Source organism: Dendrobates tinctorius, unplaced genomic scaffold, assembly GCF_039654945.1.
Source record: "Dendrobates tinctorius isolate UK_male_01 unplaced genomic scaffold, ASM3965494v1 ptg000126l, whole genome shotgun sequence".
NCBI lineage: Eukaryota > Metazoa > Chordata > Amphibia > Anura > Dendrobatidae > Dendrobates > Dendrobates tinctorius.
The window spans coordinates 14,741,238-14,763,279 of record NW_027361794.1 but is presented as its reverse complement, the minus strand read 5'-3'; the positions used below and the strand labels follow the sequence as shown (position 1 = coordinate 14,763,279).

Genomic DNA, 22,042 nt, shown 5'->3' with positions numbered 1-22,042 from the left:
GTCGTGAGTATGCTGATATCCCATATGTGGGAGAAAACTACTGTATGGGCACACGTCGGGGCTCGGAAGGGAAGTAGTGACGTTTTAGAATGCAGACTTTGATGGAATGGTCTGCGGGTGTCATGTTGCCTTTGGAGAGCCCCTAATGTGCCAAAATTGTGGAAACCCCCCACAAGTGATCCCATTTTGGAAACTAGACACCCCAATGAACATATCTAGATGTGTGGTGAGCACTTTGAACCCCCAAGTGCTTCACAGAAGTTTATAACGCCTGGACGAGAAAATACAAAAATCATATTTTTTCCACAAACATGATCATTCAGTCCCCAATTTTTTAATTTTTCCAAGGGTAAGAGGAGAAATTGGACCCCAAAAGTTGTTGTCCAATTTGTCCTTAGTACGCTGATATCCCATATATGGGAGTAAACTACTGTATGGGCACATGTCAGGGCTCGGAAGGGAAGTAGTGACATTTTGGAATGCAGACTTTGATGGAATGGTCTGCGGGTGTCATGTTGCCTTTGGAGAGCCCCTGATGTGCATAATCTGTTGAAACCACCACAAGTGACCCCATTTTGGAAACAAGACCCCCCAAGGAACTTATTTAGATGTGTCGTGAGCACTTTGAACCCCCAAGTGCTTCACAGAAGTTTACAACATAGAGGCATAAAAATAAAAAAAATCATATTTTTTTTCTACAAAAATAATATTTTTGCCCCCAATTTTTTATTTTCCTAAGGGTAACAGGAGAAATTGGACCCCAAAAGTAGTTGCACAATTTGTCCTGAGTAGGCTGATACCCCATATGTGGGGGTAAACCACTGTTTGGGCGCATGGCAGAGCTTGGAAGAGAAGGAGCGCCGTTTGACTTTTTCAACGCAGAATTGGCTGGAATTGAGATCAGATGCCATGTTGCGTTTGGAGAGCACCTGATGTGCCCAAACAGTGGAAACCCCCCAATTATAACTCCAACCCTAACCCCAACACACTCCTAACCCTAACCTCAGCCCTAACCCTAGCCCTAACACGAAAATGGAAATAAATACATTTTTTTAATTTTATTATTTTTCCCTAACTAATGGGGTGACAAGGGGGGTTTGATTTACTATTTATAGCGGGTTTTTATGTTTTGCAGCTGTCACACGCTAAAAGACGCTTTTTATTGTAAAAATAGTTTTTGCATCACCACATTTTCAGAGCTATAATTTTTCCGTATTTTGACCCACCGAGTCATGTGAGGTCTTATTTTTTGTGGGACGAGTTGACGTTTTTATTGGTACCATTTTCGTGCACGTGACTTTTTTTGATCGCTTTTTATTCTGATTTTTGGGGCGCAGAATGAACAAAAACCAGCGTTTCATGAATTTCTTTTGGGGGGTGCGTTTACACCGTTCCGTGTGCGATAAAATTGATACAGCGGTTTTATTCTTCGGGTCAGTACGGTTACAGCTATACCTCATTTAGGTCTTTTTTGGCGCTTTTATACAATAAAAACAATTTTATATAAAAAATAATTATTTTTGCATGGCTTTATTCTGCGAGCTATAACTTTATTTTTTCTCTGATGATGCTGTATGGTGGCTCGTTTTTTGCAGGACAAGATGACGTTTTCAGCGGTACCAATGTTATTTATATCCGTCTTTTTGATCGCTTGTTATTGCACTTTTTGTTTGGCGGTATGATGAAAAAGCATTATTTTTTGCTTTGTTTTTATTTTTTAAGGGGTTAACTAAGGGGGTTAACTAGTGGGACAGTTTTATAGGGCGCGTCGTTATGGACATGGCGATACTAAATATGTGTACTTTTATTGTTTTTTATTTCCAAAAAATAAATTAGGGAATTTTTTTTTTTTTTATTTATTTAGCGATTTTTTTATACATTATTTTAATTTTTTTTACTTTATTACTTTGTCCCAGGGGGGGACATCACTGTCATGTGTCAGATCGCTGATCTGACATGTCACACAGCGCTGTGACAGATCAGCGATCTGACAGGCGCCTGCACAAGGCTTCCTCATGCCTGCTCTCTGCAGGCACCGAGGAAGCCGCCTCTGTGCAGGCCCCCGAAGCCATATGCACATCGTGCTGCTCCGGGGCTCTCAGGGAAGCACGGAAGGAGCCCCCTCCCTGCCGATGCTTCCCTAATCCTCCGGTTCACTGTGATCATGTTTAATCGCAGTGTGCTGGGGGTTAATGTGTCGGGGGCGGTCCGTGACTGCCCCTGACACATAGTGATGGGTGCCAGCTGTGATAATCAGCTGACACCCAGCCGCGATCAGCGGCGCTCCCCCGGGGTGCCGCTGATCGCGATGACGTATTATCCCGTCCCCGGTCATAGGGGTCCAGGTACCGTGGGTGGGATAGTATGTCAGATGTCAGAAAGGGGTTAAAAGCGAGACTAGACAAAGAAAACCCGAAAATAATGTATCATGTTATCCGAAGCAGTCAGAAAACCAGTCACATATAGGCAGATCCCAGACTTCAAACTATATACTTTCATTAGCAGTCACTCCAGTGTCAGGAATAGATAATATGTGAAAATACAGTAGTGTATATACCGCTCAGGGAACATTTAAGTGCTCCAGATATAATTTCCATATTTATACTAAACTAGCTGAAGAGCCCGGCGCTGCCCAGGCATAGTAACTAGCTACGGTTAGTTATAACAAATTATAATGATTATATATATACACAGTTGTGGCCAAAAGTATTGACACCCCTGCAATTCTGTCAGATAATATTCAGTTTCTTCCTGAAAATTACTGCAAACACAAATTGTTTGGTATTATCTTCATTTAATTTGTCTTAAATGAAAAAACACAAAAGAGAATGAAGCAAAAAGCAAAACATTGATCATTTCACACAAAACTCCAAAAATGGGCCAGACAAAAGTATTGGCACCCTCAGCCTAATACTTACACAACCTTTAGCCAAAATAACGGCGACCAACCGCTTCCAGTAACCATCAATGAGTTTCTTACAATTCTCTGCTGGAATTTTAGACCATTCTTCTTTGTCAAACTGCTCCAGGTCCCTGATATTTGAAGGGTGCCTTCTCCAAACTGCCATTTTTAGATCTCTCCACAGGTGTTCTATGGGATTCAGGTCTGGACTCATTGCTGGCCACCTTAGAAGTCTCTAGTGCTTTCTCTCAAACCATTTTCTAGTGCTTTTTGAAGTGTGTTTTGGGTCATTTGGGTCATTGTCCTGCTGGAAGACCCATGACCTCTGAGGGAGACCCAGATTTCTCACATTGGGCCCTACATTATGCTGCAAAATTTGTTGGTAGTCTTCAGACTTCATAATGCCATGCACACGGTCAAGCAGTCCAGTGCCAGAGGCAGCAAAGCAACCCCAAAACATCAGGGAACCTCCGCCATGTTTGACTGTAGGGACCGTGTTCTTTTCTTTGAATGCCTCTTTTTTTCTCCTGTAAACTCTATGTTGATGCCTTTGCCCAAAAAGCTCTACTTTTGTCTCATCTGACCAGAGAACATTCTTCCAAAACGTTTTAGGCCTTTTCAGGTAAGTTTTGGCAAACTCCAGCCTGGCTTTTTTATGTCTCGGGGTAAGAAGTGGTGTCTTCCTGGGTCTCCTGCCATACAGTCCCTGTTCATTCAGACGCCGACGGATAGTACGGGTTGACACTGTTGTACCCTCTGACTGCAGGGCAGCTTGAACTTGTTTGGATGTTAGTCGAGGTTCTTTATCCAACATCCGCACAATCTTGCGTTGAAATCTCTTGTCAATTTTTCTTTTCCGTCCACATCTAGGGAGGTTAGCCACAGTGCCATGGGCTTTAAACTTCTTGATGACACAGCGCACGGTAGACACAGGAACAATCTAGTCTTTGGAGATGGACTTGTAGCCTTGAGATTGCTCATGCTTCCTCACAATTTGGTTTCTCAAGTCCTCAGACAGTTCTTTGGTCTTCTTTCTTTTCTCCATGCTCAATGTGGTACACACAAGGACACAGGACAGAGGTTGAGTCAACTTTAATCCTTGTCAACTGGCTGCAAGTGTGATTTAGTTATTGCCAACACCTCTTAGGTGCCACAGGTAAGTTACAGGTGCTGTTAATTAAAAAAATTAGAGAAGCATCACATGATTTTTCGAACAGTGCCAATACTTTTGTCCACCCTCTTTTTTATGTTTGGTGTGGAATTATATCCAATTTGGCTTTAGGACAATTCTTTTTGTGTTTTTTCATTTAAGACAAATTAAATGAAGATAATAATACCAAAGAATTTGTGCTTGCAATCATTTTCAGGAAGAAACTGAGTATTATCTGATAGAATTGCAGGGGTGTCAATACTTTTGGCCACAACTGTGTATATATATATATATATATATAGCTGAGTGTATAGCCCCACCCACTCCGCATAGCCACATTCACTATAATATCCCACATCAGCCAGAGCTACCGGACTACTGCCCCTAATATCCCACATCGTCCCGTCAGCCAGAGCCACCGGACTACTACCCCTAATATCCCACATCATCCCATCAGCCAGAGCCACCGGACTACTACCCCTAATATCCCACATCGTACCATCAGCCAAAGCCACCAGACTACTACCACTAATATCCCACATCATCCCGTCAGCCATAGCCACCGGACTACTACTTCTAATATCCCACGTCATCCCGTCAGCCAGAGCCACCGGACTACTCCCCGTAATATCCCACATCATCCCATCAGCCAGAGCCACCGGACTACTCCCCCTAATATCCCACATCATCCCATCAGCCAGAGTCACCGGACTACTACCCCTAATATCCCACATCATCCCATCAGCCAGAGCCACCGGACTACTCCCCCTAATATCCCACATCATCCCATCAGCCAGAGCCACCGGACTACTCCCCCTAATATCCCACATCATCCCATCAGCCAGAGCCACCGGACTACTACCACTAATATCCCACATCATCCCATCAGCCAGAGCCACCGGACTATTCCCCCTAATATCCCACATCATCCCATCAGCTAGAGTCACCGGACTATTACCCCTAATATCCAACATCATCCCATCAGCCAGAGCTACCGGACAACTACCACTAATACATAGTAACATAGTTTTGAAGGCTGAAGGAAGACCTTATGTCCATCTAGTTCAGCCTATTTTTAGTGCAGCTGTTCTGCATTGTTGATCCTGGGGAAGGCAAAAAACCCACAGAGTAGAAGCCAATTTTCTCCATAGGGAAAAAAATTCCTTCCCCTAAGCTGGGTCACCCATCTACCTATAATATTATGTTATCCGTAACCTTCTATACTGTTACTCACAAGAAAAGCATCCATTCCTTTCTTAAATTCAGTGAGTTGGCCATCACCACTTCCTCAGGAAGAGAATTCCAGAGCCTCACTGCTCTTACCGTGAAGAACCCTCTTCTATGCTGGTGCAGAAATTGTCTTTCCTCCAAACAAAGAGAATGCCCCCTTGTTCTTGTCAAAGTCCTTGGTACAAACAGTTCCCATATCATCCCGTCAGCCAGAGCCACCGGACAACTACCCCTAATATCCCACATCATCCTGTCACAGCCACCGGACTACTACCCCTAATATCCCACATCATCCCATCAGCCAGAGCCACCGGATTACTACCCCTAATATCCCACATCATCCTGACAGCCAGAGCCACCAGACTACTACTCCTAATATCCCACATCATCCTGTCAGCCTGGGGTCAAAACCAGAGCGATGAGTGGAACGGACCTAACTTCCATACCGGGAATCCCTTTAAGAGAGGACTGGCCTCAGAACCAGAGAGCTGAGTGGATTTGCCCTGACATCCATACCAATGATCCCTTTAATAGAAGCCGGGGTGCGAATCAGAGCGCTAAGGGATTTACCCTAACTTTCATACCGAAGATCCCTTTAAGAGAGGCCTGGTATCAGCACCAAAGCGCATAGTGGATTTGGCCTCACTTCCATACCAGGGATCCCTTTAAGAGAGCCTTTAAAACAGAACCAGAGTGCTGAGTGGATTTGCCCTAACTTCCATACAAATGATCCCTTAATAGAGCCTGGGATCAGAACCAGAGCGCTGCGTGGATTTGCCCTGACTTGCATACCAATGATCCCTTTAATAGAACCCTGGGGTCAAAAACAGAGCGCTAAGGGATTTGCCCTAACTTCCATACAGGAGATCCCTTTAAGAGAGTCTGGGGTCAGTACCAGAGCATTTGAAGGCAATTGCCCTATCTTCTATACCGGGGATCCCTTTATGAGAAGCCTGGGGTCAGAACCAAAGCACTGGATGGATTTGCCCTGACTTCCATACCAATGATCCCTTTAATAGGAAGCCTGGGGTCATAATCAGAGCGCTGAGGGATTTGCCCTATCTTCCATACCGGAGATCCCTTTAAGAGGGAAGATGTGCCTAAGGGATGGAGGATGTGTGATGGGGATATGGGGATATGGGCATGGGTGGGGGGATTAATTTCTGTCCTGTGATCTCTGCTCCTTTCAGGGGGACAGACAATGGTTGGGAGCTTATGTTTCCAGGGATGCTAGATTTCTCATGTCAGTGTCTGCTGAGGTGTTGTCAAGTGGGAAAGCTTGCTCATAGCAACCAATCACAGCTCAGCTTCTTTTAACCAGTTCTGGTGAAATGAGAGATGCTTAGTGATTGGTTGCAAGGAAAACTGTTGCTCATAGCAACCAATCACAGCTCAGCTTCTTTTAACAAGCTCTGGTGAAATGAGAGATGTTTATTGATTGGTTGCAAAGAAAACTGTTGCTCATAGCAACCAATCACAGCTCAGCTTCTTTTAACCAGTTCTGGTGAAATGAGAGATGCTTAGTGATTGGTTGCAAGGAAAACTGTTGCTCATAGCAACCAATCACAGCTCAGCTTCTTTTAACCAGCTCTAGTGATATGAGAGATGCTTAGTGATTGGTTGCAAAGAAAACTGTTGCTCATAGCAACCAATCACAGCACAGTTTCTTTTGAACAGCTCTGGTAAATGAAAGATTTTTCATGATTGATTGGTGATATACACACACACACAATTCATTTTTATATATAGGGATAATTGCACAGATCTCCCAGACATTATGGTTGCACATATCCCTAGTCTCTCCTGCACCAGAAATCTGCTGCCTCGGAGTAACTCTTGACTCTGCCCTGTCCTTCAAACCGCACTTCCAAACTCTTGCCACCTCCTGTCACCTCCAACTCAAAAATATTTCCAGAATCCATTCCTTCCTCGGCCCTCAATCTGCTAAAACTCTTGTACACTCCCTCATCATCTCCCTCCTTGACTACTGCAACACTCTCCTCAGTGGTCTCCCTGCTAACTCTCTTGCACCACTCCAGTCTGTCCTCAACTCTGCTCCCCGACTAATCCACCTTTCTCCTCGCTACTCCCCTGTTTCTCCCCTCTGCAAATCCCTCTACTGGCTCCCAATTCCCCAACGAATCCAGTTGAAACTACTAACACTGACCTACAAAGCCATCCACAACCTATATCTCTCAACTAATCTCCCAATATCTTCCCTCATGTAATCTTTGATCCCAAGACCTCCTATCTCCTCCACATTTATTCGTTCCTCACACAACCGCCTCCAAGATTTCTCCCGAATATCCCCCATCCTCTGGAATTCCATGCCTCAACACGTCCGATTATCCACCACCCTCGGATCCTTCACACGGAACCTGAAAACCCATCTCTTCAGGAAAGCTTACAGCCTGCAATAACCATTCTGCCACCTCACCATCTGGGTTGTCTCCTCACCACCACCAGGGCTGCTGCACCCCCGACCTTCTGTCTCCTCTCCATTATCCCGTAGAATGTAAGTCTGCAAGGACAGGGTCCTCTCCCTTCTGTACCAGTCTGTCATTGTAAATTTGTTTACTGTAAATGATATCTATAACTTTGTATGTTACCCCTTCTCATGTACAGCACCATGGAATTAATGGTGCTATATAAATAATAATAATAATAATAATAATAATAACCCCTTTAAGATCCAATTTTGGTTAAAACTATTCCAACATTTGAACGTAAAAAAGGATTCTCCTATATGTGACATCTCTGATGTTTATTAACAGCTGATTTCCAAGTAAAATATTTCCCACATTAAGAAAATGAAAAAGGCTTCTCCCCTGTGTGACTGGTTTGATGTCTAAAAAGAACTGATTTCCGGTTAAAACATTTCCCACATTTTGAACAGGAAAAAGGCTTCTCCCCTGTGTGAGTTTTTTGGTGACTAACAAGATTCGATTTCCGGTTAAAACATTTCCCACATTCTGAACAGGAAAAAGGCTTCTCCCCCGTATGACTGCTCAGATGACTAACAAGATTTGATTTGCGGTTAAAACATTTCCCACATTCTGAACAAGAATAAGGCTTCTCCCCTGTGTGGGCTCTCTGGTGGCTATCAAGATACTCTTTTCGAATAAAACATTTCCCACATTCTGAACAGGAAAAAGGCTTCTCCCCTGTGTGACTGCTCTGATGTCTAATAAGAACCGATTTCCAGTTAAAATATTTTCCACATTCTGAACAGAAAAAAGGCTTCTCACCTGTGTGGATTCTCTGGTGCTTAACACAGTCTGATTTATTGTTAAAACATTTCTCACATTCTGAACATGAAAAAGGCTTCTCCCCTGTGTGAATTTTCTGGTGGCTATCAAGATACTCTTTCAGGTTAAAACATTTCCCACATTCTGAACAGGAAAAAGGCTTCTCCCCTGTGTGACTGCTCTGATGTCTAACAAGAGCCGATTTCCGGTTAAAATATTTCCCACATTCTGAACAGGAAAAAGGCTTCTCACCTGTGTGGATTCTCTGGTGCTTAACACAATCTGATTTATTGCTAAAACATTTCCCACATTCTGAGCATGAAAAAGGCTTCTCTCCTGTGTGAGTTATTTTGTGTGCAACAAGATTCCATTTCCAGTTAAAACATTTTCCACATTCTGAACATGAAAATGACTTCTTTCCTTTAGGAGCAGTTTGTTTTTTAATTCCTCTTTTGTGACTTTGATTTTCCTTAGTAGTCGGTAATGAGTCAGAAGATGGGACCTGTTTCATAGGATCAGATGATAGATCTTTGCTGTGAATGGATGATGGTATATCTGGAGTAACAGCAATCATTTCAGTTGTATCTTGTAGGATCTCAAGATCATCAGATTTAAAAATTGAAGATGTCAGCTGTCCCTCTGATCTCCTGGTACAGTCATCTGCTAAGATAAAAAACAATTATTTTTTTAATAAAACGTCCTTGAGTTTTATATTTTTTGAACATTTCTACTCAAACTGTCCATAAAAATGGCAAGCTATTTAAAGAACTTTAATTATTTACCAAGACAATGACAGTTCATAGTCTAATAGAAAACCTATTTGGATGAACCAGTAGTGCGTGGTGTTCAACTGTTTGTTCATTCTGCCTCCCAAATATTGAATAAAAAGAAACCAATCAATGTTATGTAGGTGGAAATAATACCAATTCTCATCTCACAGAAAACAAGTTGTTGCACCACAGGAGTCCGGTTACCACAGTGGTGTTGCTTCCTTCACAGGGGGTGATGCCATGCCTGGAAACAAAGAAGAGACCCCTTGTCAGGTAACACTTTTCCTACTGCAGACCAGAAGAGGGAGCTCTAACACCTGATTTCAGGGGAGGTTCCTTGGAACATTCTGGCTTGGGGAGGAGTTAGAGAGTCTGTCTGTAGACAGGGATGAGAGGACATGTGGAGAGAAGCTCGAGGGAGAGGAGCTGTATGCTATAGCTCACCCAGAGCAGAGCTCTGATAAAAGAGGATGCCAGAGTCCTGGACAAGTTGGGGACTTTAAGCACAACAGTTGTAACTGGAGAACAGAGAATTGCAAGTTCTCTGTTCACACTGACACCTGCCACCACAGCAGTAACACAAGAGCCAGGGCTGCCAGTGAGAAAGGACAGAGCCCTTGATAGGCTCACTCTGCATGCACTTGGTTTAAATTTGGCAGATGTTGCACATTGGTTTAAATTGATGATGGTATGTTGTCTGTATAGACATTAGGTTTCTATTTGTATTTTCTATAGTGTGGAGTTTTGCCTTAGGTGGTTGGCCTTATCCTGAGCCTGTTTACAGTTTCAGCCATGTCACATGTGTGACTATTTTTAATGTTTTTAAATGATTTGTGCTTGTTCTTTTGTGTACAATAAAAATATAATTACTTTTTATGCTATTTCCTGCCTCAGGTGATTCCCTTTTTATTACCTATTTCTTTTTTCTTTAGCTATTCAGTCATGTTGTTTGTATAGGCCAAGGTTGAATCCCTTTGAACATATCTGTGGTGCCCCCTCTATTTAAATTCAATGGTCAGGCTATGCCACAGGTGTGGTACAAAGAGGTGATCATTAAAGTGGGTCGAGTAGAATTAAAAGCCCAATTTTTGATAATTGTAGACATTGATCAACAGGAATGTAACCCAATAATGACCTTAGGTACTAATGTAATAGAAAATTGTCTTGCCGATGTTATTGTTTTGTTGCAACAGGTGGCCGAAACTACTGGTTCCAGTGAGCAATGGGTTCTGCAAAAGGAGATTAAAGCCCTGATGCAAAGACAACAGGAAGAGCTGTCTGGTGGAGAAGTTGGCAGTGTCAGAGTGAGTGATCCGTTCCCCACTGTCATACCCCCGAGGAGTGAAATGTTAATTTGGTGTCGGGCAGCTATAGGCATCAGAGGTAAAGATTACCAGGCTCTGGTAGAACCAGTGATGTCTGATAGCAGGCCTGCTGTCCTGACAGCCAGAGGGGTAGTTGATGTCCACAAGGGGAGGGTACCTGTACGCATCTTAAATTGTGGGGAGCAGTAGGCCAAACTACCTCGGTATGCCACCATTGCTAAGCTGTTCACTATCAATCACAATGCAATTCAGGCAGCAGAACTCTTGGTCTCTCACGACCAGGCGGAGGACAATGGCTCTGCAGAAAAGCAAGAGGATTGGTGTCAGAAGCTGCACGTAGGCCCTGACTCCACCCCTTCAAACCAAACGAATGGGGTTTACCATTTAGCCCAAGAGTTTAAGCGGGTATTTGGCAAACACCCTTTAGACTTTGGGCAGGTAAAAGGGGTCCAACATCATATCCTCACTGAAAATCTACTCTCCATTAAAGAGAGGTACTGGTCTGTACCCTCAGCTCATTATCAATGTGCCAAGAGTATGATATGAGAGATGAAGGAGGCTGGGGTGATCAGAGACAGTTGTAGCCCCTGGACAGCTCCATTAGTCCTCGTTAGAGAGAAAGATGGTACAATGAGAATGTGTGTTGACTACAGGCGAATTACAGCATTACCCACAAGGACGTCTATCCGTTACCCAGGATAGAGGAATCACTAGCTACACTGATAACCGCTAACTATTTCTCTACTTTATATCTCACCAGTGGGTATTGGCAGGTTCCCGTAGCAGAGGCGGAAAAGGAGAAGACCGCCAAACCAACCAAATGCCTCCTTCTAAAGCCCAAGGTGCAGTACCTAGGCCATGTAGTGAGCGCAAAAGACGTAGCACCAGACCCTGACAAAGTCACTGTTATCCGGGACTGGCAAAAGCCCAACAACATTCATAAAGTGCGGCAGTTCCACAGTTGGTAGGCTACTACCAAAGGTTCATCAAAGGCTTCACTGATATAGCTGCACCCCTACAAAATCTTGTGGGTCAACCCAAGTAGGCCAGGAAGAAGAGTCCTTTGTTTGACTGGAATGACGAACTGGAAAGGTCCTTCACCCGATTGAGGTTGGCCCTTACAGGGGATGAAGTGCTGGCATACCCAGACTATGATCAACCCTTCATACTGTATACTGAAGCCTGCAATGTGGGATTGGGAGCCGTGCTGTCACAAGTGCAGAAAGGCAAAGAAAGAGTGATTGCCTGCGCCAGTAGGAAGCTTTGCCCCACTGAAAGGAATCCTGAAAACTATAGCTCCTTCAAACTGGAGTTCCTCGCCATAGTCTGGGTGGTCAAAGAGTCCTTCAAACCTTACCTGGCTTCAGCAAAATTTACCATCTTCACGGACAACAATCCGCTGACTCACTTGGAAACTGCAAGGCTCGGTTCACTGGAGCAGCGATGGATGGCTCGGCTGTCTAACTACAAGTTTACCATCAAGTACCGAGCGGGGCACAAGAACGCTAATGCTGACATGCTGTCCAGGATGCCCTATTTAACAGAAGAGGGAGAAGATCTGGAAGAGCTGTAAGAAATCGAGTTACCAGCCTTCCACCGCCCTAGAGCGGCCGAGTGCTCCCACTGTGTAAGGGACAGGAGCTATGTCAAGCGGGAAGCCACGTTCAATCCATTGCCCACTATGGATGGGCAGAAACGCACGATAGCGTCCCAGCAGTCCACCTGGTAAAGGAACTGCTAACACAAGCTGACTCACGTCCTGTCCCAGATGCCCCACAAGAGACCCAACAGTTGTGGAAAGAGAAGGGAAACCCATTCATCTACGAGGGGAAGCTGTATCGGAGAAGTACCAATTCTCGAACCCATAAACTGGTCTGGCAGGTAGTAGTCCCGAGGCGGGATGCACCAATGGTCCTGGAAGCATACCACGATGGAGCAGGACACTTCGGATGGAAGAAGTTGGAGGTCCTACTTCGCGAGAGGTTCTACTGGATTGACATGAGGAAAGCCATTGAGGACTGGTGCCGAGAGTGTGGACCATGCAACCTGCACAGGAAAGACTGTAACAGCCAGCGAACCCCATTACAGCCAATAATCACCAAGCAGCTGCGTGAACTGGTAGCTTTGGACCACGTGAAGCTGATCCCAAGCCGTTCAGGCTATGTCTACACCCTCGCCATAGTGGCCCACTTCTCCAGGTTCCTGGCAGTCGTGTCTGTTAAGGACCAAACAGTGAAGACAGCAGCCAAGGCGTTCCAAGAACACTTTTGTAGGCCTCATGGTTACCCTGAACAAGTGCTGACTGACCAAGGCCCAGCTTTTGAAGCAGAAGTGTTCCAGGAGCGGTTGTAAGAAGATCAGGACAACACCCTACCATCTGCAGACAAATGGCATACGTGAGAAAATGAACCACGTGGTATCTGATCTGTTGAAGACCTTGCCTCTGGAGGAGCGAAACATGTGGCCAGAAAAATTGCCAGATCTGATGGATCTCTACAACTACATTTTGGTGAACTCCACTAACTGTACACCGGCCTACCTAATGAGAGCAAGACCTGGCAAGTTGCCCATTGACTTGGACATGGGAGTTCTGACACCTGAGGTGACATCACCAGACGCAGACTGGGATACAGAGCGGCAGCAACAATACCGCAAAGTTCAAGAATGTGTAGAACGAAGCTTGTCTCAAGCAAGACAGAAGCAAGAAAGAAACTACAATCAGCCCGTGCCTGTAGTTCCCTTGTCGCCTGGAGAACAGGTACTCAAAAGAAAGAGACAAGTACACAAACTTGATGATTAGTGGGAAGCTGAACCATATACCATCATGCCTTCAAACTTTGACAATACCAAGGTGTGCCTTATCAGCAAAGATGGAAAAGAAACCTCAGCAGCAGTGTCAAGGGATCACCTAAAACCATGCCCTGACTAACTGAGGGAAAGGATTGAAGACAAAAACATTCCTCAGCCAGTAGAAAAAGTGGAAGAAAATATCAGCACTGTATTTGACGAGTTCCCTTCAAATTGGACAAAGGTGAATCAAGCCATCGTAGTTCTTGTCCTAATCTTTCCCCAGCCTACTGCACCTGAAGTAGCAGAGACTCAAGACTCATCGGGATCCAGTAACAGATGCCACATCAGCAGAGGAAAGCGAAAATCTGCCTCCTGCTAGTGGTGAACCTGTCAGACCCATGTTGAGTCTAAAGGCCCCGCCGGGTATCGCTGATCGTGCTCAATCGGCCTGGGCCATTTTTTCATCGTTGCTCTCCCGCTGGCCAGCGCGCATCGCACTGCATCTAAGCAGGTGCTGGGAGCTAGTCTCTAAGGTAAATATCGGGTTACTAAGCGGTGCGCGTCACTTAGTTACCCGACGTGTACCTTAGAAACCTGCGTGCTCGCAGCTCCCGGCGCCAGCACGCAGGTTTCTAAGGTACACATCGGGTAACTAAGTGACGCGCGACGCTTAGTAACCCAATATTTACCTTAGAGACCAGCGTTCTTGCTGGTGCTGATCGATGGTGAAGCTGCCTGTTTGGCAGCTCAGCAGCGATCTTGTAGCCACGCACCAGCGATCCTGACAAGGTCGTATTGTTGTCGGGATCGCTGGTGCATTTTTGTGTGTGATGGGGCCTTAAGACAGCTGCCCAGTTTACCAACATCAACAACAGGCACACTAGACAAATTAGGCCATTAGAGGTACCCATGCTGCGTACATCTACCCATAGTACAAGAGGCCAGATCCCAGCTCAGAATAGGGACTAAAATGCAAACAGTATATGTAAATCTAAAATGTAAATAAGTTAATAATGTTTATAACTGCAGCTACTAAGCATATGAGCCTACAGAGACTACTGCAAGAACTTTTGAGCATTCTTATGGGCGATTGGGTCACTGGACTCGTAGTGTCCAGGGCAGTGTTTGTAAATAGTTAGCACTAATGGCTACAGAACAAAAACCGTCTGGCGTGACTGAAGTAGTCCAACCTGGAGACTAATAATGCCCTGTAGTCATGCCCAGGGTCTACGTTGGGGGTTTGAGATGGGTCCACCATATTGCACTGTGAATGGTGAAAAAGGACACCCTATTTCAGAACTTCACTGAATTGACGCTAAGATCTTGTAAATAGATTTGGTTAATTTGGTTGTTTGCTTGTTAAAATGTTTCTTTTGTGTTTCCTCCTTCCAGGAGTACTGAATTTAAGTGTGGCACCCCAGGAGTCCGGTTGCTACAGTGGCATTGCTTCCTTCACAGGGGGTGATGCCATGCCTGGAAACAAAGAAGAGAAGGGGGAGCTCTAACACCTGATTTCAGGGGAGGTTCCTTGGAACATTGTGGCTTGGGGAAGAGTTAGAGAGCCTGTCTGTAGACAGGGACAAGAGAGGACATGTGGAGAGAAGCTTGTGGGAGAGGAGCTGTATGCTATAGCTCACCCAGAGCAGAGCTCTGAAATAAGAGGACGCCAGAGTCATGGACCAGTTGGGGACTTCAAGCCCGACAGTCGTATCTGGAGAACAGAGAATTGCAAGTTCTCTGTTCACACTGACACCTGCCAGGACACAGGAACACAAGAGCCAAGGTTGCCAGTGAGAAGGGACAGAGCCCTTGATAGGCTCACTCTGCCTGCTATACAGGTTGGAAAAACAACACAGAGAAGAGGGCCACAGCTTAGCTAGAGGTCAGAAACAGAGAGCGCAACAGGGAGGCCTCTAAATCCTCCTGGCAAGGAGGAATCCAAATTGTTTGCAGGCAATCGGATCTCCAGCATCATCTGTAGCCAGTGCCCTGGACACATTACCTGCAGAACTGTGAGTAAAATGTTGGAAACTGCACCTGACTGTGTCCTTTCAAGTTCTCCTTGCAACACCCACTCAGCACTGCTACATCCCTTGCCAAATACTACATCATTACTATCTTGAATATACTACATCTGCCATGGACTCAGCTCCACCTGTGGAGAGCTATACCAACTCTGCTGCATCACCACCTGTCCCAGCGGATCTGCACTGCAGCGCTGGTCACCTCTGACCAGAAACCACAGGTGGCGTCACGAACACTTTATAAACTTTATTACAAACTCTTATCCCTTGTAAATATCCCCTTTAATTGGATGCCCAGGGCCACGGACCAGGTCACTGTCGCTGTGACACATTCCTTTAAGAACCGGCCCAGTACCAAGTATCACCACTGCCCTGGCGGGCAATCCAAAGTCCCCACTCATGTCCATCATCTGTCAATGGCAAAACTGATGCTCCCACACTATTAGTGGCTCAAAGGCTGTTGAAAAGAAACAAGGTTTCTATAAACCAATCCAGCAATATCCGTTCTCACTTCTGAGTCTTGCAGTGTACTCAGACAACATTTAGGATCCCTGTATTCAGCAATATTATAGTGAGAAGAATCAACTTAATTTATGGTGTGTGTCTCCTGGAGCACAATCTGGGCACTATGTGACAGGTAATAAAATGGCAAATGTGTGATTTTCACTCTCCAACATCCACTGCATGTTAATTTCCGGAAAGTGTCTGCGGAGTCAAAATATTCACTCCTCCTACACACGCGGTCAAAATTGTTGGTACCCCTCATTTAATTACAGAAAATGCCACAATGGTCACAGAAATAACTTGAATCTGACCAAAGTAATAGTAAATAAAGGACAAGTGTATATTCCAAAGAGCGCTCAGAAATAGGAAATAGGAGAAATGGTGTCCTCCTGCAGGATTCTGTGGTAAGTATACAAAATACTAACACTAGAAGTAAAACCCCACTACGATAGGGTGTCCTTAATTTCACAAAAGTAGCAGTGTACTTGTGAAATAAATGTCAAAATACCACCACACATATAGTATAAAGATGTTATTGTGTATGCGTGTAGTTGTAAACAGGAAGCCGCAAGCTCCCGAAACACGTAGGATTAGGACCCTATCTATATTCCTATACACCTGTTTACAGGTAGGGGTGTGGCGTCACTAACCCCATTATACACGGTCACACCGCTTGGGTCACTTGGCAATAATAATCCATAGACCTGCCACTGGCCGGGGCAGCACCTGGTGTACACTATTACTGCCCATACTTATCCCCATGAAGTCTCTGGAATCCTTAGATCCACGGTTCCGTGCTGCTACAGAGGGACTTATGGAGGTCAGCGCTAGGAGCTCACAGAACCTAGTAACTTTATATCAGCTTCCTGATACATTATAAACTCCCCCACTCCCTTCAGGCCGCAAGGGTTCTACAGCATCGCCGCACACCGACACATCGGACTCCTATTGGCACCGCGTGTGTCTCAACGCTGACATGGACGGACACCTCTGTGCCAACTACAGACAAATAGCGCCGCCCTTCCATAGCACAATGCACCCAGCTTTCCTAACGACACCAAGATTAGTGCACCCAGCTCTTCTAGCTACCCGCTACCAAAACCCAAGGTAATAGTTTGAGCCTCTATGTTTAAGTATATGCACTAGCATTAATACACACGTGGTGGCAGTCTTGGGTACATGTACTGTATAAGTACACCGCGGCTCTGGACTCAGTGCACCCAGCTTTCCTGATATTAGCAGGATCAGTGCACCCAGCTTTCCTAGCAACCTATACCCAAAGTAGTAGTTGCAGCTTCTGTGTATAACTACACGTACACATTAACATCTTTATATGTGTGGTGGTTTTACTTCTAGCATTAGTATTGTTATATACTTACTGAAAAATCCTGCAGAAGGACACCTTTCCTCCTATTTCTTTTTCAACATTATTTGACAAGAGGTGGTTACTAGAGATGAGCGACTTTCAGGGCCGGACTGGGACTGAAAATCAGCCCTGGCACACAAACCCCAGCAGCCCACGTACTAAATCGTCCTCACCCCATTAAAACAGCATATATACAAAGAATAACACAGATACTGAGAATTACACCCACTATCTAGGACAGGACAGGAGACAGGACAGGAGAATACTAATATGTGGACTATATTGTAGTATATACTGTGGAACTCTGTATATATTTAATGTGGAGCTGTGTATGTATGTGTGTATATGATATGTTTTGGGAAGTTCACCACATACAAAGTTCCGTTCTATATTCTGTATTACAGAATACAGTATGGAGTGGTGTATATACTATATATTGTAGAGCTATGCCTGTGTATATTATTTATAGTGTGGATTCAACACTATATACCAGTAATTGTGAACCTATGGCACGCAGAGCCTTCTCAGCTGGCACGAGGCCTCGCCTCACTGTTACAGAGCTGCAGCTTCCTGCCTCTCACACATTGAGCGGCGCGGCCACGTCACTCAATGTGTGTGAGGAAGTGAGAGAAAGGAAGCTGCCGGCACGCGGAGAGATGAGTGTGGCCGCTGTGTGTGTGACAATGATGGGAGTGATGGGGAGAGGGCCAGTGATGGGGAGAGGGCCAGTGATGGCGGGGATGGGGAGAGGGTCAATGATGGGGAGAGGGCCAATGATGGGAGTGATGGGGAGAGGGCCAGTGATGGGGAGAGGGCCAATGATGGAAATGATGGGGAGAGGGCAATGATGGGAGTGATGGGGAGAGGGCCAATGATGGCGGTGATGGGGAGAGGGCAACGATGGTGGTGGAGAGAGGGCAATAATGAGGAGGAAATGATGGAGGTGGTGGAATGGGCAATTTCTACATTTCTGCATGAAGGGGATCACGATGGGGCATATTTCTGCATGAAGGGGATCACAATGGGGCATATTTCTGCATGAAGGGGATCACGATGGGGCATATTTCTCCTTGAAGGGGATCACGATGGGGCATATTTCTGCTTGAAGGATCATGATGGGGCATATTTCTACATGAAGGGGATCACGATGGGGCATATTTCTGCATGAAGGGGATCACAATGGGGCATATTTCTGCATGAAGGGGATCACGATGGGGCATATCTCTCCTTGAAGGGGATCACGATGGGGCATATTTCTGCTTGAAGGATCATGATGGGGCATATTTCTACATGAAGGGGATCATGATGGGGCATGTTTCTGCATGAAGGGGATCATGATGGGGCATATTTCTACATGAAGGGGATCATGATGGGGCATATTTCTACATGAAGGGATCATGATGGGGCATTTTGCACTTCGTCATAAATAATTGGGTTTTAGGTTGCAGTTTGGGCACTCGGTCTCAGAAAGGTTCGTCATCACTGCTATATACCATACACATATAGCACCTTACTATAAACTGTGTACACAGGTCTACACTATATAATTAATTATGCTACGTATATAACATAGAAAACACCAGGGCTGGGGGATATAGCTCACATAGAATACACTGAGGCCTTTGTATACCAATTACATAGGGGATGCTGGGACTGATTTATATACACCACATAGGAGATCCTGATGCTGCTGTTTATACATCAGCACAGTAGGAGAAGAAAGGGAGCAAGCAGGTGTATATAATAAAAAAATCAAAATTTTATTTGTTAGTACAAAAGTATTAAAAAGACATGAAAATCCATAACAAGTCGCAATCCAGAAAAAAGGCAGAGATACCAGGGTTGGTTGATCCTGCTGCAATATATTGCACAAATCCCAAAAGGAAAGTAAAAAAAGTGCCAGTGAATCGTTTCGCGTGTCTGATACACCGCTTTCTCAAGGGGATGTCTTAAGTCGTTGATCTGTTTCACTGGCACTTTTTTTTACTTTCCTTTCCACTTTCCTTTGGGATTTGATTTTCTTATTATATAAACTTGTTTGCTCCCTTTCTTCTCCTACTGTGCAAATGTTCCTTTGGAGTTGGTGTACTTTTTATATTTGGGTGGACCACTGCTTAGTGCTACCACCCGGTATATAGTATGCAGCGGAGGTTATCGTTTGTGTTTACACATCAGATAGTAGACGGTGGGGCATATGCATCACATAGGAGACCCTGAGGCTGGTGCATCTACATCAGATAGCAGACGGTGGGGCAAATGCATCACATAGGAGACACTAAGGCTGGTGCATCTACATTAGATAGCAGACGCTGGGGCTGGTGTATACTTACCACATAGCCCAATCCAACTCATCCTGCTGCCCTACTCAGGGTCAGATTCCGCCTACACAGGCATCATGTATGCCGCTGTAGCATACGCAAGTGTGCGCATGCACATAGCAGCGTCATGATAGTAGAGTGCACGCACATGCTGTGGTGCCCCGATTGTAGTGTACGCTCGGTTATCAGTTCTGCAATTGGACAAGTCAAAGATGACAAAGAACCTGGCACCTGACCCGTGTTTCTCATAATGGATAAGAATAGCAGATCACAGCCTGTGTGCCTGACAGGACCAATTCCATGACAGCAAAGCAGTACTTACTAAATATAAATATATATATATATACACTCACTGGCCACTTTATTAGGTACACCTGTCCAACTGTGTGTTAAGACTTAATTTCTAATCTGCCAATCACATGGCGGCAACTCAGTGCATTTAGGCATGTAGACATGGTCAAGACAATCTCCTGCAGTTCAAACCGAGCATCAGTATGGGGAAGAAAGGTGATTTGAGTGCCTTTGAACGTGGCATGATTGTTGGTGCCAGAAGGGCTGGTCTGAGTATTTCAGAAACTGCTGATCTACTGGGATTTTCACGCACAACCATCTCTAGGGTTTACAGAGAATGGTCCGAAAAAGAAAAAAAATCCAGTGAGCGGCAGTTCTGTGGCCGGAAATGCCTTGTTGATGCCAGAGGTCAGAGGAGAATGGGCAGACTGGTTCGAGCTGATAGAAAGGCAACAGTGACTCAAATTGCCACCCGTTACAACCAAGGTAGGCAGAAGAGCATCTCTGAACGCACAGTGCGTCGAACTTTGAGGCAGATGGGCTACAGCAGCAGAAGACCACACCGGGTACCACTCCTCTCAGCTAAGAACAGGAAACTGAGGCTACAATTTGCACAAGCTCATCGAAATTGGACAGTAGAAGATTGGAAAAACGTTGCCTGGTCTGATGAGTCTCGATTTCTGCTGCGACATTCGGATGGTAGGGTCAGAATTTGGCGTAAACAACATGAAAGCATGGATCCATCCTGCCTTGTATCAACGGTTCAGGCTGGTGGTGGTGGTGTCATGGTGTGGGGAATTTTTTCTTGGCACTCTTTGGGCCCCTTGGTACCAATTGAGCATCGTTGCAACGCCACAGCCTACCTGAGTATTGTTGCTGACCATGTCCATCCCTTTATGACCACAATGTACCCAACATCTGATGGCTACTTTCAGCAGGATAATGCGCCATGTCATAAAGCTCGAATCATCTCAGATTGGTTTCTTGAACATGACAATGAGTTCACTGTACTCAAATGGCCTCCTCAGTCACCAGATCTCAATCCAATAGAGCATCTTTGGGATGTGGTGGAACGGGAGATTCGCATCAGGGATGTGCAGCCGACAAATCTGCGCCAACTGTGTGATGCCATCATGTCAATATGGTCCAAAATCTCTGAGGAATGCTTCCAGCACCTTGTTGAATCTCTGCCATGAAGAATTGAGGCAGTTCTGAAGGCAAAAGGGGGTCCAACCCGTTACTAGCATGGTGTACCTAATAAAGTGGCCAGTGAGTGTATATATATATATATATATATATACACACACACACACACACACACTAGCACTATATACACACACACACAGCTGCAGGAGCTCTTGTTGCTCTCCAGCTATTTTCCGCAGCCTTGCAGTTCTCCTCCTGTGTGAACAGGTCCAAACCTGTTCCTTCATTCTCCACTCCTTCCTGCCTGTGTCTGTACTTGCTCCTCCTGTGTGAACAGTCCCAAGCCTGTTCCGTAATATTCCACTCTTTCTTGTCAGTACCCGTACCTGCTCCTCCTGTGTGAACAGGTCCAATCCTGTTCCTCCATACATCACTCCTTCCTTCCAGTACCTATACCTGCACTTCCTGTGTGAACAGGTCCAAACCTGTTCCTCCATACACCACTCCTTCCTGCCAGTACCAGTACCTGCACCTCCTGTGTGAACAAATCTCTATCTGTTCCTTCACACACACCTACCTGCTTGCCCTGTGTCTCAGCTGTACCTTCTTGCCCTGTGTCTCAAGCCGTGCCTACCTGCTTGCCCTGTGTCTCAAGCCATTCCCGCTTGCCCTGTGTCTCAAGCAGTGCCCGCTTGCCCTGTGTCTCAAGCCATGCCTGCTTGCCCTGTGTCTCAAGCCGTGCCCGCTTGCCCTGTGTCTCAAGCCGTGCCCGCTTGCCCTGTGTCTCAAGCCATGCCCACTTGCCCTGTGTCTCAAGCCATGCCCGCTTGCCCTGTGTCTCAAGCCGTGCCCGCCTGCCAGTGTCTCAGTTGTGCCATTGTCTCTCCAAGAGGGATCAGCAGCCACAGCCAGACACCACCCTGGAGTGGCACCTGGCAGCTGCCTGCCGCACAAGCCTGACCTCACCATCAGAGGCTC

The 22,042-nt window shown here is 45.5% G+C and overlaps 2 protein-coding genes across 3 annotated transcripts in view; one reads left to right on the top strand and one right to left on the bottom strand.

Moving 5' to 3' along the window:
- Positions 1–22,042, top strand: part of LOC141047277 (uncharacterized) — a 1,035,999-nt gene that overhangs the window by 667,888 nt on the left and 346,069 nt on the right. The window lies entirely within an intron of this gene.
- The window catches only part of LOC141047306 (uncharacterized), a 39,634-nt gene continuing 25,619 nt past the window's right edge, over positions 8,028–22,042 (bottom strand). The window contains exon 7 of one of the 2 annotated variants that reach the window (XM_073542365.1): positions 8,028–9,193. In XM_073542365.1, the coding sequence (XP_073398466.1) occupies positions 8,085–9,193 (1,109 nt within the window). In that variant the 3' untranslated portion in view covers positions 8,028–8,084. The remainder of the gene's footprint in view (positions 9,194–22,042) is intronic. The other variant, XM_073542366.1, reaches the window with a different exon arrangement.